Source organism: Colletotrichum fructicola (genome assembly GCF_000319635.2).
Source record: "Colletotrichum fructicola Nara gc5 chromosome Unknown KSG_Nara_v1_contig09, whole genome shotgun sequence".
NCBI classification, from domain to species: Eukaryota; Fungi; Ascomycota; class Sordariomycetes; order Glomerellales; family Glomerellaceae; genus Colletotrichum; species Colletotrichum fructicola.
The window spans coordinates 3541545-3558427 of NW_027094059.1; the positions used below are offsets into that span (position 1 = coordinate 3541545).

Here is a 16883-nt window from a genome sequence, read left to right on the forward strand (position 1 = left end):
GGCTCCAACGGCGTGGCGCGTGGTGCTAAGTGCTCGGACGGACACTTTGAGAGTGCCGCTCGCCGATTACTACTCTCGCGAAGTTCGCGAGGAAGTCGCACGTTTGCCAAATGTCCTGTCGCCGCCGGTTTTACGGATTTATACCTGCGTTTTGTGACACAACGGCCGGCTTGGCTGTGTGTCTCCGATGTCCCACCGCCTCCCCGACAAAGTCCATAGTCCGGGAAAGGGGCTCGGTAACGGGTGATGTGGACGCTAGACGTAAATATGGAGTGCTTGATACTGTAACACCTTGTTGAGGCATCGCATCTCGAAGCATTTCATCAGCGCATCTTTGTGGTTTACTGCCTCGCAATCATCTTCACGTCGGATTTTAGCCCATCAATCACCATGTCTTTACCATCAAAATCAACAGCGCCCACCCTGTTCGTCGACCAAGACTGCAACTACAAAATCATCCACGATGTGCCCGTGCCCGAGCTCGTCCCGGGCGAGGTCGTCGTCAAGGTATCCTTCTCAGGCGTCAACCCGGCCGACGTCAAGCACGCGCCGCACCTCGGCGTCCGCTCCACGGTGATGGGCTACGACTTCAGCGGCCACGTCGTCGGCGCAAACCCGGGCTCGCCCTTCAAAGCCGGCGACGTCGTGGCTGGACATGTGCCGACCGGCGTCGGCAAGCCGTGGAAGTACGGCGCCCACCAGGAGTACCTCGCCTGTCCCGAAGAGCTCCTCTTCAAGGTGCCGGCCAACCTCCCCCTCGACCACGCAGCGGCTCTCACGACCGTCGTGGCGACTGCTGCCGACGGGCTGTACAGCATCTTCAACTACCCTCTCCCGGGAGACACGCCCGCCGCGGGGTTCACGAACGGGCCGCTGCTGATCTGGGGCGCATCGACGAGCGTGGGGCTGTGCATGCTGCAGCTCGCCCGCGCAAGCGGCGCATCCCCCATCTTCGTCACCGCATCACCCAAACGGCACGCGCTGCTGGAGAAGCTCGGAGCGACGCGGTGCTTCGACTACGCTTCCCCGGACGTGGTCTCGGCGATCGAGGCCGCGGTGGCGGAGGCGGGGGCGGGGCCGATTGCGTACGCCGCCGACTGCGCCGGGTCGGTCGGCGAAGACACCTCGGCGGAGAAAATGCTGCGGTGCGTCGGCGCGGACGCGAGCGTGCTCTCCGTGGTCGGCGGGAAGAACAAGCGCCTCAAAATGCCGCTGGCCTCGGCGCATTCGCCGGTGAAGCTGGCGTTCGGGGGCGGGCCGACGGTCGAGATCCCTGCGAGGCCAGAGGCGGCGGCGAAGATGTGGAAGTCGGTGCACTGGACTGTGGACAACTACGGCAGCAAGTTTGAGTTGCCGGTGGTGGATGTGTTCAAGGGCGAGGCCGAGAAAGCGCTGGAGGAGGTGAAGAAGGTGGCGGTGCTGGGAAAGTTTGGCAAGTTGGTGTTGGGACATCCGCTGTCATGAGCGAGTGAGTGAGTGAGATTGCACCCTGCTGCTTATCTTTGACGGAGTTAGATAGTGTCGGAGCAGGCATGTTCCCGCGATCGAAGCTATCGAGATACGATATCCAATAATTGCGAACCGTTTCCCTCGGGCAATTCCGACTCCATCTAATGCAAGCCATAGTCATTCATGTGATAAGCAACAACATGGACAACAGCAACTAACATAGAGCTTCATGCAAGTAATCATTAACATCGACAACAACAGCAACAGCAAGATTATCAACACATGTCTCAGCTAACCCAAGCATCTTGTAAATAGTAAGGCTTCCGGGATCGGGCCCTCCCGCGGCGGGGCATCATCGTGCCGTGCGCCTCGGCAGCTCCAGACCGACGATAAGCAGCAGTTCCCGGCCAAGCTCCGGTCGAGCGCCGGTTACGTCGCCGGCGACTTTATCTCCCGCCTATGACCGTCTCTGAAAAGTCAAACACCCCACAGCATCCCACACCGGGTCGGCAAGACGAACGCCGCGCTCGGCTGCAGACAATCTGCTGCCTGCATGGTTCGTGTCTGTCTGTTCTCCATTTGATGTCTGCTGTGTCTGGTTTGTCCCACACAACGCCACCAACAGAACCGCCCAGAAGAGCCGAAGAGCCCCCCCAAAGAATAGACGAACAGTCTTTTGTTGGTCAGTCATCGGTGGCGCTCCACATGCAATTCCCAGTCTCTTCACCAGGAACTCTTCCAGTCCCAGGCCAACAAGCACCCAAAGGTGGAAGGTCCATTTCTTTTCTGACGCAACAGCGGGGATTCCGCACGTCTTTTCGCAACGGTCTCTGCGACTCGTTATCCGGGGAAATAGAACCACAGCCGAAGGGAAACAATACCATTTTTTCACCCTTTAACCGTGTTTTCCTCACCGTTTGTCCCTGTTCCCTTTCCCCTTCCCCTCCCCTCCCCCCTCTCTGCCTTGACGACCTTCCCGGTTCTGTCAATTAAAAACTCTACTTGAGCCTCCCTCCACGCGCTCTCCATTGGCGGCGCCGTAGATCGCGCAATTGCACCATCACCTTCCGTAAACGTCCTCCGTCCCAATGGCCGCAGATGAACGGACGCCTCTCCTCAAGTCCGGCGCCGGGGCCGTGAAGCGGGTCGGCCGCGGCCTGTGGTCTCCCGCGAACCGCATCCTCTTCGCCGGGTTCCTGGTCTCGCTCACCCTCGGCATCACACAAGTCCCGTACGTGACATCCACAGCCTTCATTACTTGTCAGAGAACATGAAAACTGACACGCCAGTCCAGCATCATCTACGTCTTCCGCGTGATGGCCTGCGAGCAGTTCTACAACACGCACCCGCCCTTCGACGGCCCCGCTTCGGAGCAGTGCATGCGCCGCGAGATCGACGCCAACACGGCGCGCCAGGTCTCCATCCTCGGCATGACGACCTCCATCTGCGGCATCCTCAACCTCTTCATCTGCGGCGACCTCATCAAGCGCTGGGGCACCCGCTGGGCCCTCGTCAGCCAGACCGGCCTGCTCGGCATCCGCGTGGCGTGCCAGATCGTCGCCGTCTCGACCGGCGGGCAGCGCGGCATTGATTTGATGCAGTACACCCAGCTGATCGGCATCCTCGGCGGGCCGCGGGGATACATGTAAGTGTTGACCGGAAGCTTCTCCACCTCAGTGACTGAATAGGGTGCGCTAATGCGGGATGCTAGGCTTGTGCTGAACACCGCTGTTGCGGAGATGGTTGAGAGAAGAAAGCATACAGGCGTCTTTGGCAGGCTGCAGGGTGCGGTCATGATTGGCACAGCCATTGGCTACTTGCGTAAGTTGTGTATCTCGAGAGCATTGCGGGCTGTGGCTAATTCATCGCAGTGGGAGGAGTCATCGGGGATGTCTTTGGCATCGTGAGCCCGTTCGTGTCTGCAGTTGGCTGCTTTGCAGTTGCAACAACATACGGCGGCATCTTCTGGCCTTCACCGCCCGATAACGACGATGAGGCAAATGGAAAGACGACCTCGGGCGCATCCGGCTTCTTGGCCCCGATTAAAGTCCTCATGCCGCAGAAGTACCGCCTCGAAAACGGCAAGATCATCAGGAACTACGGCCTGGTCTTCCTTGCCCTGGGTATCTTCTTTGGTGTGGTATGTTCACCACCCACTAATCTGAGTGCGACGGTTATACTAACAGCTCGTTCTAGTTCGCCACAGGCTACGCTCCCATCTTGATCCAGATGTACGCAACCTCCCGCTTCAACTTTGGCACCACGGAGAACGGCATCCTCATGTCCGGCAACGCGTGGATCCGCGGCGTCTTCCTGATGTTCATCTTTCCCGAAATCATCGACGGCGGCAGGAGATGGTTCGCCAAGTCCACCCACGCGGGAGCTCTCCAAAAGACCCTTACTGAAGAGGAGCGGAACTTGATCCCCACCCATCCCGAAGACATGGACCCGGCGCCCGGGCTGATGAACGCCTCGGAGCCGACGAAAGCACCCCCCGAAGAAGAAGATGAAGACAGCACATTCGATCTATTCTTCCTCCGTTGGTCTCTGGTCGTCGATGGCATCGTGACGTCCCTTGCAGCTTGGGCAACTGAGGGATGGCATGTTTATCTTGGTAAGCCCACTCACCTCATATCATTTGCAAGGCACGATATTGACATCCCAACAGCCGCGTTCCTGCTGCCGTTCGCCTCCGGGTCCGCCCCGGCCGCCAAGGGTGTCATCACCGAGATGTGCCCACCCCACCAGCGTCAGGACGCCCTGAGTGCAGTCACCCTCGTAGAGAGTGCGGCTACCTTGACGACGCAGGGTTTGTTCGGTCTCATCTTTGCGTCTTTAGCGGCCATTGGCAAGCCTAACTTGACGTTCTTTTGCAATGCGGTGAGTTGTTCCATCTCCAGGACTTCTTCATCCAATCGCTGACCACAGTCTAGGCCCTCGCCGTTGTCGCCGTCGGTGTGTTGCTCCTGGCGCATTACCCACCACCCAATAGCGTTAGAGTTGACGAGGAGACTGAAGAAGGTAGTTCGCAGGAGTAAAAGCAGAATGCACGCGCGTGGAGGGCATACCATCTATGCGCGGCGGGTGACGTCCTCGACCAACTGCCGGTGCCGACAGGCCGGCCCGAGTCTCGATTTGGTCGACGGGGACAGACATCCCTCATTTCAAATGCCGCTGCATTCATTGATCGACAGCGACTTCACAATTAACCGTCACTTACTATCCGAACGCCTAGAATGCTTCGAAGAAAGATAGAAGCTTGCCGATTAGGACATGTGTCATTAGAGCAACTGACACTGGCATGCATGGCTCAGGTGTATCTTTAGATGGGAAAAGTTTTGATTCATGTTATTTCACTATCTTTTCATCGTACACTCTCCGCCATCCCACTGTTTCCACGTGGCTACTGATCAAAAGCTCCGGAAGGCCGTTCTAGACCTTCAAAAGATTATCAAACACCGATACCCATCGCCGATGTCATCCCGGAGTGGGTTGCGGCGGGGGTGGGGGGCTGTCATCGGTCTTGGCTCGGGCGTCGAGTCCATGACATCAGCGGGCCGTGGCCACCCGTTCGCAGACATCATCGAGCGTGTTCATGCAGATCGGTCGTTTCGCCCCGAATCTGTAGTTTCTGTGTCCCTTGAGCATGGAATTTCAGCAATTCCATATTGAAAGATGGAGATTCTGCCCTTGTCCCGGACAGCTCTCCATCGTTTCCAGCTTAGTGGGAATGCCCCCGGCACCTAGCCCACGTCTTCAAGCTGTCTGCCCCGCAGTGAACGCATCTTCACATCCATTTTCTGACCACGATTTGTGATGAAGAGCCAATGGCCACTGTTACTCAGCCAATGAACGCCGATCAAGTGCTCTTCTGGAACAGAACGCAAGTCCATCGAGTGGTCAAGCTTCCGCTCCAAGCGTCATTGACTTGAGAATCCCGGCTGCCCTAAGGCGCGCCCTAAGGCTCCTTTGGAATAGCTTCCACGCCACAACAACTGTGACAGCACCGCTGTCTCATCGCGGGACCTCACTGTAGTAATATCAAGTCCCTGATTCGTTGCAGCTGCCGGAATGTGTGAACCATGTTCATCTGCGTCATGGCATTGACTTTGATCGTCCCGTCGCCATGGTCGCCACACATAACATAAGACGAGGGTCAACAGCCCGGCCAGAAGCGGCATGTTTCCAGCCGCGTCTGTTGATATAAGATCACTTCATCGCATAGTGGTATACCCTAATGGATACAGTCCAAAGAATCATCAAACATCCCATCGAGGCAGCGCAAAAGACGTTCAGCATGGGTTCCACCGATACATCATTCCAGGCCCACGTGGCCAACCAGTTTAGCACCTACGAGAAGGACAGGCGGATGCAGTCCAAGGACGCCATCTACACGACCAGCAACGGCGTGCCCATGCCTCACCCCTACGAGACGCAGCGATGCGGCGAGAACGGCCCATTGCTCTTGCAAGACTTCCACCTGATCGACCTGCTCTCACACTTCGACCGCGAGAGAATCCCGGAGCGGGTTGTCCACGCCAAGGGTAGTGGTGCGCATGGCTTCTTCGAGTGCACGAACCCGATTCCCGAGCTCAGTCAGGCCGACATCTTTTCGACCAAGGGCAAGAAGTGCCCCATCACGGTGCGATTCTCGACTGTCGGAGGAGAGTCTGGCTCGCCTGATCTTCAGCGCGATCCGAGAGGCTTCTCTGTGAAGTTCAGGACGGAGGACGGTAACTGGGATATGGTTGCGAACAACACGCCTGTCTTCTTTCTGAGGGATCCTGCGAAGTTTCCTCACTTTATTCACACGCAGAAGAGGAATCCGCAGACCAACCTCAACCACAACGACGACTCGTTCATGGTAAGTATCACCTGTGTATTCAATAGTCTTAGCCACTAATGGTCTTCAGTTCTGGGATTACCTGTCTCAAAACCCCGAGTCCATCCATCAGGTCATGATTCTCATGGGTGACCGCGGCATTCCCGACGGCTACCGCTTCATGCACGGCTACGCAGGACACACTCTCAAGCTCGTCAACAAGGACGGCGACTGGGTCTACGCTCAGATCCACATGAAGTCCCAGCAGGGAACAAAGTTCATCACCCAAGAGGACTCCCTCACCATGTCAGCCGACTATTCCGGAAAGGACCTTTTCGAGACGATCGAGAAGGGTGACTACCCCAAGTGGTCCGTCGAGGTTCAGACCATGACCCCCAAGCAGGCTGAGGAGGCGTGGGAGAACGACAAGATCAACATCTTCGACTTAACGCACGTCTGGCCGCAGGGCAAGTACCCGCTCAAAAAGATCGGCGAGTTCACCCTGAACGAGAACCCTGTCAACTACTTCGCCGAGGTTGAGCAGGTTGCTTTCAACCCCGCGCACATGCCTCCTGGCATTGAGCCCTCAGCCGATCCCGTGTTGCAGTCGCGGCTCTTCTCGTACCCAGACACGCACCGCCACCGTATTGGTGTCAACTACCAACAACTCCCTGTCAACGCTCCTCGGAATGGCTTCAATGCGGGTAACTTCCAGCGCGATGGTGCCATGGCTTTCTTCAACCAAGGCGCCAGGCCTAACTACCTCAGCTCTGTAGCGCCCATCCAGTTCAAGAGCCGCACCGTCGATTTGGATAAGGCGCATGGCCACTTTACGGGCGAGGCCATTACCTTCCTGTCCGAGATCCGACCCGAGGATTTCGTTGCTCCCCGCGCACTGTGGCAGAAGGTGTGGGACGAGCCCGCTCGTGAGCGTTTCATCAACAATGTCACTGGTAAGATGGAGTTATGCAAGGACCAGGAGCCCTTGAAGAGGCAGATTGCCATCTTCAGGGAGGTTGACCCCGAGATTGCCGAGAGGCTGGAGAAGAGTACTGGTATCAAGGGTTATGAGGGCATTGCCAACATGAGGTTTAACGGCACTCACAACGGTTTTGCCAAGGATGAGAAGAACAGGTACGCGAACGGTATCAACGTCTCGCAGGGCAAGAGTGTGACAGCCAACAATGGCGCTCCTGTAACAGGGACACACAAGGCCGCGAAGGGTATCAATGGTGTTGGAAAATAAGAGTTTCGTAGCTCAATAATGATGTGATTTCATGTCTTCGTCAACATTGATCAATATTTAATGGTGTGCCAGACGTAAGTGTTAGACGTTATGCATATGCACGGCGAGTGAGTACATCGGCGATCACATTGAAGTAGTGATGCATCAGCTCAACATCAAAACTCGAAGTCTTCGTTCCAAGAACACAGTCAAGAGTCGACCACTTGACTGCTTGACCCCAGTCAGGTGAAGGTATCGAATCAAGCGGCAGAATTGCATTGATTACTTCGACTTTCTTCCGGAACCCTCAATAACCGGTGCGACATTTTGTCTGGCAGCGGCGGGTGACTGTCTCCTGGGATTTGGCCTATCCTAACCCGCCCTTAGAGCATTGGAAGCTTCTCATTTTATACTATCTAGAGATTGAAACGTACCTTCTCGTCTACGATTTGGTCTCGCGAAGTGTCTAGTTGGAGGAAGGATGAGAGAATACGGAAAACTTTTGAAATCACAGCCAGACTGAAAAAGCGATCAGTGCGATGAGCGGGAGCCCGGGGTCGGAGCGGGAGCCGGGGCGATGGAGAATGATTGGATTACTTAGCTCCTAAGCCCGCTGACATTGACTGCCAGCAGTGTCCTCGAGGTACCTGAATCTGGTTAAGGTAGCCTAGCAGCGCCAGGTCTTGGACGAAATAAGACCTCCCGTGGTTCTTATTTCGACTTTTTATGGTGCATTGTAAGAACATTGCCATGAGGCAGAAAGCCAACGGTATGTCGTTGCAACGAAGCAATTGCAATAGGAATTCCCGTATCATAGCTAATTATGCCTTTGAACCCATGCATTATCTACTTTTCAAAAATTGCCGCATGACTCCCACATGGCTGTGGGCGGAGTGGGCTGTTGCCTGCAGCCTGAATACCCCCCAAATGAGGCTGTGTAGCACAGATGTGCGACTTTGGTTGGTCCCCCTTGTTTGCCTAACGTGGTCAGAATGCAGCCCATTGGAACGCCTTACTTAAAGCCTTATCAATCTACAAGATCTTTTATTTAAGAACTTCAGCTTCTTGTAGTCGCATGGACAGTGTCCAGATGATTACTCACCAGTGCATACATATCTCATTATACGGGTAGCACACTTCAAGCCTACGATAACCAACAAACAGCCCAGGATGCCGATTACAGTATCCTCAGTTTTGAGGTCCCTACAGGGGATCGCAAATGCTACGAAGTCCACGGAGGAGGAATTGAGTAAAATTGACTTCAACGTCGCGCTCGCGTCATCAGAACAGAACAACATAGTGAACAAGGCGCATTCAGAGGGTCTTTCCATCGAAGAATGGAACTCGTTAATCGAAGAAACCATGTCAGACCTCGATGAGACTTCCCTCCACATTGCCTCTCTATCTGTCACTATCGCCTCTGTGCGAGAAAAATGCCGCCAGAATCAACCAGCAACACCGGAAGATCTAGACCGGATATGGACCACTATCCGCGCAGCTCTCACAAGCAAAAATCTCTCCCGAAACCTCTTCACCGCAAACCGCAGCGCTCAAGGCCTGTTGGCCGTTCCCCTCTGCAGCCTGCTCAAAGACGGGAGCATCGACGAGCTCTTCCGTCTGCACGTCTGGATGCCAGATGGCAAGCGCGCGAACCCAGACTTCACACTACACTCCCACCAGCCCTTTGCGCAAAGCTGGATTCTCGCGGGTGAAGGGCGAGATCACGCCTATCAAGTTGATGCCGTTGAGGATGTGGACGAGGCGACAAACGCGGGGTACGCCCTTGCGTGGAATGATGGAAAGGGGCAGAATGCGACGTACAAGACCCATCAAGCCTATTCCATTGTGCAGAATACAGGAAAGCTGTTCAAGGCCGTCGAGACCTCCATTGAGAAGCATGTACGGAACGATACGTACTCTATTCCTGCAGCTGCTTTTCATACCACAGAGGTAGCGCCTGACCAACTGCATGCAACACTGTTTTTTTTCGACTCTCATAGGGGATTCGTGAAGGACGCCGGGGTATTGGGACCAAAGGACGGGGAGTCATATAAGCAGTTTCGTGATCCCGCTGGGATCACACCTGCTGAGCTGGCTATAGCTGTTGAGGAACTTCGACGCAAAGAGGTAGCTTCTTAATAAGATAATCTCATGGCAAATCCAATTGCTATACGAAAGAAGATAGTGCGTGTGGATTTCCAAGTCAGAGAGATTCCGCTCGATAACTACGTCTGGGACATCCATACGTACGGGATTTGAAACAGTGAAACAAGCGTATTATTTTGTAATCTCTTAATATCAAGACCTAGATGATAGCAACTTTCATAAAACATCACTTTTGTTATACTTGAGTTGATTACTCTAACGTGCAAACGACGTGAATCACCCCTGTGGATTTGTGGAAGACAAGCCCCTTGCTAGTTCTTGACGACCTCAACAGAAAGATCGGCAGGCCAGATTGGCTGGTCAACACCGTTGCCTCTCGTGCCGACATTGAATCTCAAATCGACAGCTTTGTCGGCGTACTGAGCAACAGGCTTGACCACCATGAAAGTACCGTCAACGGCATTTGACCTCCGAGGCTCTAAGAAGTGTTCTTGGAAGAGGGTGTCCATATCATGCTGGTAAAGAAGCTTCCCCACGGCTGGCACCGTATACGGCATAGCATGATAATGCCTGTACACTGGTGAACCATGGCGCTTCCAGAGCTCCTTCCATACCGGCTCCGGATACTCACCGCAAGAGCGGATGAGCCACTGAGTGTAATAGTTCAACGCAACCTTTGTCGGTCAGCAGGTATTGGGGAGAGATTTCGGGCAGACTCACATCAACGCCATAGCTACCGCCCCTCTCCGCCCGTCTCATCAAGGCGTCCAGAACACCCACACTGCCACAAATGCTGGCACTATCCAACTGTCAGCTCGAGGCATTTCTTTAGACAAGGCAATTCCACTTACCCGTAGTCAGCCACGGGGAAAGCTGGCACCACAGCCTCATCATGACCCATAGCCCGACCATAAGCAGAAGAAACGCCGCAGCACTGAAAATCAAACGTCAGCGCAGTCCTCTCACCGAAACACGTTCGTCTTGACTCACCGCGTCGCTAACTTGCTGCCACCCACCACGACTCTTCCAAGGACCATGCCACCCATAGCAGTTCTCGCGGAGATGTATAATTCCCCGAGTGCGGCCCTTAACCATGTCGAAGATGTCCTCCCGACCGAAACCGTGCTTTTGCATCACACCGGGGCGGTAGCCGTCAACAACAACGTCGGCGTCCCGAATAAGGGCCCTCAGCTTCTCCTTGTCCGCCTCATTATTAAGATCCAAGTGGCAGTTCCACTTGCCCCAGTTGAGATCCTGGTGAAGGACGGACATGTCGGTAACGTAGGGGGACGTAACGCGCATCACACTAGCCCCGAGCTCAGCGAGGCCGCGGGAGACTGCGGGACCTGCGATGATGCGAGACAAGTCGACGACCTTGAGGCCTGCGAGAGGCCTCTGTGGTGATGAGAGAAGGTGGTCATTCTCAGGCCACCAAGTTCCCGTATGGGACGCATCATTAGCGTTGGCGATCTCGTAGAGTCCAACATGTGCGACCGCTTTGCCTTGCTCGCTGGCAAAGTACTCCTGAGATGACCATGCAATGCACCCCTCATGTTTATTCTTCTCGTTAAGGAGCTCGTCGAGTTCCTTCCAATTGTACTGCGCAACGACCTTCGCAAAGCGCTCGACCACAGCGTCGTACGTGTCGATCGTCTCGCCGTCGGCCGGCATGCCGAGGGTCTTGAGGATTGGGTCGGGATTAATGCCAGCTGCCTTCACGTCAGAGCCGTCTCCATCTCAATGAGATCGCTGACTTACAGTGCATCTGATAGCATTTCCCGTCCTTGGTCTTGTAGATGTTCGTCGCAAGCTGTCTATGAAGGCTCGCGGAGCATCTGTGGAGATCTGTATTGGGAAACATCTTCATCACCTCGGGCAAGAAACCTGCGACTGCCATCGGGGTCTTTTTGCCGTCGTCTCCGATCAAAGAGGCAATCAGGGGCGAAAAGAAGAATAATGCTGCATGATCGCTACCCATTCCAAGTCAGTAAACTTTTCAGTAGGAATTCACACTATTTGGCCTCACTTACGTGTCAATAGTGACTTCTGCTGGTTGACTGTTGTACTTCTTCATATTCAATCGATTAACCAGTGTCGCCTCGTATGCCTTCAATGCGGCAATGCTTTCCGCGAATTTCCAATTAACGGGAATGCTAGGCCTGCTGGTGCCCTCGAACTTGACATGATGCCCGAGAGACTTTAGATCACTCGGGATGTCCTTCATGAGAGGGTTCTCCAAAATCCCATTGATGAAGGCTGCCTTAGCCTCTTGTGGCACCGAATAGTCAGCAAGAGAGCCCATGATGTCGTGTGATGTCGTCAACTGTGGACTGTTACGCTTGCAAATCGCTCTCACTTTGGTTGGTGGATAATTGAAGGCGAGCTAAAGCTCGGCAGCAAGCTAGCAGGAGCTCATCCATGCTTTATGATGCCACCTCCATGTGCCGAAGCGGAAGGATCGCCTCGTGAGCTCCGAATCGTCTCATCAACGGCGTTAGCTCTCAACAGACTGTCGCTGAATCGTTCCTTCACTTCCATTTTCTGAGGTAAGAGACTCACGGGCCTCGTCCCATACTTCATAACGGCTTCTTGGAAGACTTCTTCTGTAAGCTAGGACAAATGGTTCGGAGTGCTGCTCTCCCCCGGATTGAAGGCAGCACATGGCCTGGATTTTAGCATTCCAGAGCGCATCCAAACGCATGCGCTCAAGAGCTCAATGGGAGGAGTCTGAGTATTTCTCTCTACTTCTCATTGAAGATGGGGTAAACAGCGATTTGTTTGCATTGGGCTTCTGCCAGCCCCGATGCAAATCATCGGAGTAGCCATAGCTTCGGAAAGCGGCTGTTGCTACGCGAAACTTTTACCTTCGGGATCCTTAACGAGCCCGGATTCCGCTTTAACCATCATTTCAGAGTGTTCTGGCTAGCTCCTGGGAGAAGCTGCGTGTCGCAAAACGTTTGGGTATATGCAAAGCTCGGTGTCAACATGTCGGCTCGTGCGTGGCATCATATCAGACGAAACCTAGACAGCACTCGCGATCCTTCGACAACTGTTGCTAGAATTGACGTGGTCACGTGGCTCTCTACACGACAGATAACGGCTTGCATGTGAAAAGGATCAAAGATTCAGCCTTTATGAGATGCAGTGCGAGAGTCACAGCTGAGCCCACAGGTGGGTCGGTTTCTATCAGTACCCAATCGCTCAGTCTGTCTCATTTATACTTCTGCTCTACCAGTCATTTATCACAGGTTAACCAACTTAACCTCAGCCACGGGCTTCTCAGACTTCTCAAAGCTCTTCATTGGCTCCAGGCCCCAGCGGCCAAACATAGCGCCGTCCTCGTCCCAGTTGTTGCAGTCTGTCGTCAACATCTTCTCTCCCGTGAAGATGGCGTTGGCGCCGGCCATGAAGCACAGCGCCTGCTTCTCCTCCGACATCGTTTTCCTTCCAGCGGCAATGCGGATGATGGTGGATGGCATAATGATGCGCGCAGTCGCGATGGTCCTCAACATGCTCGTGAACTGGATCGGTGTCCTGTCACCCAATGGAGTACCCTTAATCGGCACAAGCGCGTTAACTGGGAAGCTCTCTGGGTGCGACGGCAGGGTCGAGACGGTGTGCAATAGTCCGATACGGTCATCCGACGACTCTCCCAATCCAAGGATACCGCCAGAGCAGACGTTGATACCAGCATCGCGAACGTGGCTCAGTGTCTTGAGACGCTCATCGTAACTTCTTGTGGAGATGATGGAGGGGTAGAATTCGCGACTGGTGTCGACGTTGTGGTTGTACGCTGTCAATCCAGCCTCCTTAAGCTCCTTGGCTTGCTCGGAGTCAATCATGCCGAGGGTGACGCAAACTTCCATTCCCATCTCTCGCACGCCGCTGACCATGGCCTTGATGTTTTTGAGACTGTTCTTGCGGCCGCGCATGTCACGCCAAGCGGCGCCCATGCAGAAGCGTGTGCTGCCGTTGTCTCTGGCGGTGCGTGCCGCTGCCAGCACTGACTCGACGCTCTCAACCTTCTTCGCCTTCAGGCCGGTGCCATCAGAATAACGGGTGGACTGGGCACAGTAGGAACAATCTTCGGTGCAGCCTCCGGTCTTGATGTTCATGAGGGTACAGAGCTGGACCTCAGCGGGGTTGTGGAATCGACGATGGACGGATCCCTGGGCAGAAGAATTATTAGCAGGGATTCAAATGCGTGACGAAGTGACATACGGCTTGGAAGGCCAGATCCATCAACGGCTGATAGTAGATGGCGGAGATCTCTTCCCTCGTCCAGTCATGTCTGACTCCAGTTGCGTTGACTGCGCGGCGCATGATCTCTTTGGCCTCCGTGGCCCGTTGGGCGGCGCGGAAGCTGGGGTCCTCGACCGGTGGCGGCGGAGCGGGGGCAACGGCGATGGCTTCTGCAACGGATGACATGCATGCCCGGGACACGAGCGGCATCGACCGCCTGCTCATCTGTGAGGAGAAAACATTTCTTTCGAGGGCAGCCCGTCGCAGGCCCCGTGTGACGACGTTCCTGGCTACGGCCATTGTGTTGGTTCTCTTTCTGATGATTATCGTGTTTCTTGAATCGACACCTTGATGTACTGGCGTGACTGACGCGTCAGGGATAGAAACGCAGAAGCCTCGGTGTTGTTCGGCAATTGCCTTTCCAATGGGAAGATGTACTTCTTAGGCCGGGTGTCACGGTCCGGCTCTCTCCCGTCAATTCTGTACCGCAAAAGCTTGAAGAAAGGTCAAAATCAAGAACCAGCTGTCAAAGAGCTTCGACTCGGCATTGAGAATGAGGGGTGAGGGGTTTTGTAGCTTCAGGGTTCACACGTCTCGGGAATCGGTCGATCAGCATCTCATTCCCCCTTGCCAACACCAAGAAAGTGACCGAGTAACCGATCAGGCCCAGCAAGCCAGGCCGGTGCTGGCTGGCTGGCGCTGGAAAGCTAAGCCGGCGGTTAGCTACGGTCGCATGTCTGAGTCAATTCAGGAAGCACTGCTAGGAGGTACACCGGCATGGTAGCTTCGGCCAAGCGGATGTGGCTCCGGGGATTGGTGGAAACGGGTGGAGAGGTTGAGGGATGGAGGTGAGGGGCAAGGGGCAGCGCAGCTGCAGGTCATCCAGAAAAGAAACGATACAATAGGGTAATTCCGCTCGCACAAGCTCTCTCGCGGTCGGCACGTTGATGCCACCGGGTGGAGCTGTGACTCGCTGAGCTGTTACTGTTGACTTTCTGCCCGCCCCCCAAACCCCAACAAAAGTGACCGCGGATCCCGCGAAGAAATTCCCGACTGCTGCTTCCGTCTTAGCGGAAGCGAGGTCTTCATTCGGATCACCGAGTCCATCTTGGTTGAGTCAAAATGAGGATCGCTCCCTAATATTTAGGTGAGCAGTGAACAGACAGCTTAACAGCGAGCAGCGATGCGTACGTCATGCCCACTCATTCGGATGGAGACTGAGGAGCTCTATCCCTGTCCCGTTGCAGGATAGCTTCAGCAACACGCGGGGCATGTCAAACAATTGAGGATTCAGACTGGCGTTGAAGACTCTTGGCCAGAGTTGGCTCAACACTTGCATGTTCTATTCTTGAAAGAGACCGAAAGCTTCTGGGTCCCATAATCTACTTGATGAAACATCTACTTATTCTTGGAATCTAGAATGCAACTGATATGGCCCGATCAATGAGCGCTCCACAAATCGCTCTCACCCTACGTTCGTCCCTCCGACACCCGCGTTTATTCATTCTTGAGGTTGGTAAAATAGTCCGCTAACCTGATCTGCTTCTGCGAAAACCCTAAATATTCTTTGCAGACACATATGTGATGATAAAAGAAACCTTCATTGTATTGAGAATGGTGGTATACCCGTAATTCGGCCCTCGACGTAGGCATCAACATGATGCAGTGTCTAAGCCAGTCCTCATGACATGTATTCGATCCGTCTTTGATAGCTAGGAATTAGTTTGAATAATTACTCTGCCACAGGCTGCGGGGACGCACTTGGATTGTCCGTTGTGGTTTGAATGCCGGAGCGCGTCTTGGGAGCTGGTGAGCGTGGCTTGTAGGACTCTTTGAACGAATCTCCCCAAACTTTCCCATTTAGGACTGAAGGTGAATTTGAATAGGCTGATGGAGCGCCCCTCGTCTTTTTAATTTTGCGTGGCACGATTTCTTGCTTAGATTCCGGAGGAGTATCCGAGGAGTAGACACTACCTGTTCCCGGGTTTCTAAAAGCGAACGTGTACGTCTCTTGGGCAGTTGAAGGGGCAAGTGGCGCGGTTGCTGAAGTCGAGAGCCCGGGTGCGGCTGTTGATATTCCACACAGCCCCGTGCCTGATGATACTTCCGAAACGTCTGCCTTGGGCTTTGGCATCTCCGGGGTTCGTTTCAAGGGTAGTTGAACTGTTTGTGGCTGAGTGAAGGGTGCCGTGGCTCCAAAATCGTTTAGTATCGAAGTCGGCGTGGTTGCCGTTCGACTTTCATGAATGCTCTTCTTTAAAGACCTCAACTTTGCAACAGTTGATCTAGGTCGGAAGCGGCGACACACCTCGAGCCTTTACTCCAGCTGCTTGATATCTTCCTCGAGCTCGGAGCGATAGCTCCGGATATCATCAGATTCCATCGCTATACGCGGCACTTCTCCATCAGTCACATCATTGACAAGTCTGGATGTGAAAATTGAAAGGAGTTCTTGGATCAATCAGCTCTCGATTGCGAGGTAAATGACGTTGTCAGTGAATGTTCGCAAGGCAGACTAAATCGAGAAAGTTAGCCACGGTATTTGGATACCAAGTGTGCCAGGCTTACATCGTAAAAGGTTTGCATAGCCTCAAAAATGACATCTGCCACATGCCAGTGAGCTGCTGAGGAAATTGTTGTAACATTGGCTTGTTGGCCCGAGATCGCCAAGTTCCCGGTTTGCGGGGTGGTGCGTTTAGCAACCGTCCTTCCCAAAGTCTCCTGGAAATCAGTGTCAAGAGGCAACGCGTAACCCTCCTTGTATGGCCGCAAAAGTTCTTCGAGCTTGTCTGACAGCAGTTGTTCTTTCTTGTCGAAGAATGGGTCGACACAAGTGGATAGGATCGTACTCGTTGTCCATCCGGAGCCGTGCGATCCGACAATCTCCTCTAAAACTTCGTCCACAAATGCCTTCACAGCATCTATGACCTTCTCAATGCGAATTCCCACAATGCGCTTCCAAGGTGCAGATAGTTTCTGAAGCAGCTGCATAACGATGTCCATATTGACAAAAGGGTGAAGATGTATTTCCTGACTAGC

The 16883-nt window shown here is 54.1% G+C and overlaps 7 protein-coding genes across 7 annotated transcripts; 4 read left to right on the plus strand and 3 right to left on the minus strand.

Moving 5' to 3' along the window:
- Positions 1-390: 390 nt before the first annotated feature.
- Positions 391-1464, plus strand: fsdC-0 (Trans-enoyl reductase fsdC; the record flags this gene model as incomplete). Its single annotated transcript, XM_032022284.1, has 1 exon — positions 391-1464. One exon carries the CDS (start codon positions 391-393, stop codon positions 1462-1464), a length of 1074 nt encoding a protein of 357 aa, XP_031880921.1.
- A 1073-nt stretch (positions 1465-2537) lies between these two features.
- Positions 2538-4487, plus strand: CGGC5_v015333 (uncharacterized protein; the record flags this gene model as incomplete). The annotated part of the gene is made up of 8 exons (XM_066153241.1): positions 2538-2680; positions 2744-3094; positions 3161-3270; positions 3321-3589; positions 3646-4063; positions 4118-4329; positions 4383-4404; positions 4468-4487. The coding sequence occupies 8 exons, from the start codon at positions 2538-2540 to the stop codon at positions 4485-4487; spliced, it is 1545 nt and encodes a 514-aa protein (XP_066007538.1).
- Positions 4488-5746: 1259 nt separating this feature from the next.
- On the plus strand, positions 5747-7517 carry POX9 (Peroxisomal catalase; the record flags this gene model as incomplete). Its single annotated transcript, XM_032022286.1, has 2 exons — positions 5747-6313; positions 6363-7517. The coding sequence occupies 2 exons, from the start codon at positions 5747-5749 to the stop codon at positions 7515-7517; spliced, it is 1722 nt and encodes a 573-aa protein (XP_031880926.1).
- Positions 7518-8666: 1149 nt separating this feature from the next.
- On the plus strand, positions 8667-9450 carry CGGC5_v015335 (uncharacterized protein; the record flags this gene model as incomplete). Its single annotated transcript, XM_066153242.1, has 2 exons — positions 8667-9395; positions 9445-9450. The coding sequence occupies 2 exons, from the start codon at positions 8667-8669 to the stop codon at positions 9448-9450; spliced, it is 735 nt and encodes a 244-aa protein (XP_066007537.1).
- A 463-nt stretch (positions 9451-9913) lies between these two features.
- On the minus strand, positions 9914-11904 carry smtB-1 (Succinyl-CoA--L-malate CoA-transferase beta subunit; the record flags this gene model as incomplete). Its single annotated transcript, XM_032022289.1, has 6 exons — positions 9914-10276; positions 10323-10401; positions 10454-10536; positions 10593-11311; positions 11361-11572; positions 11633-11904. The coding sequence occupies 6 exons, from the start codon at positions 11902-11904 to the stop codon at positions 9914-9916; spliced, it is 1728 nt and encodes a 575-aa protein (XP_031880834.1).
- A 940-nt stretch (positions 11905-12844) lies between these two features.
- Positions 12845-14144, minus strand: bio2 (Biotin synthase; the record flags this gene model as incomplete). Its single annotated transcript, XM_032022290.1, has 2 exons — positions 12845-13771; positions 13824-14144. The coding sequence occupies 2 exons, from the start codon at positions 14142-14144 to the stop codon at positions 12845-12847; spliced, it is 1248 nt and encodes a 415-aa protein (XP_031880833.1).
- A 2161-nt stretch (positions 14145-16305) lies between these two features.
- On the minus strand, positions 16306-16847 carry CGGC5_v015338 (uncharacterized protein; the record flags this gene model as incomplete). The annotated part of the gene is made up of 2 exons (XM_032022291.1): positions 16306-16359; positions 16413-16847. The coding sequence occupies 2 exons, from the start codon at positions 16845-16847 to the stop codon at positions 16306-16308; spliced, it is 489 nt and encodes a 162-aa protein (XP_031880832.1).
- Between the last annotated feature and the right edge of the window lie 36 nt (positions 16848-16883).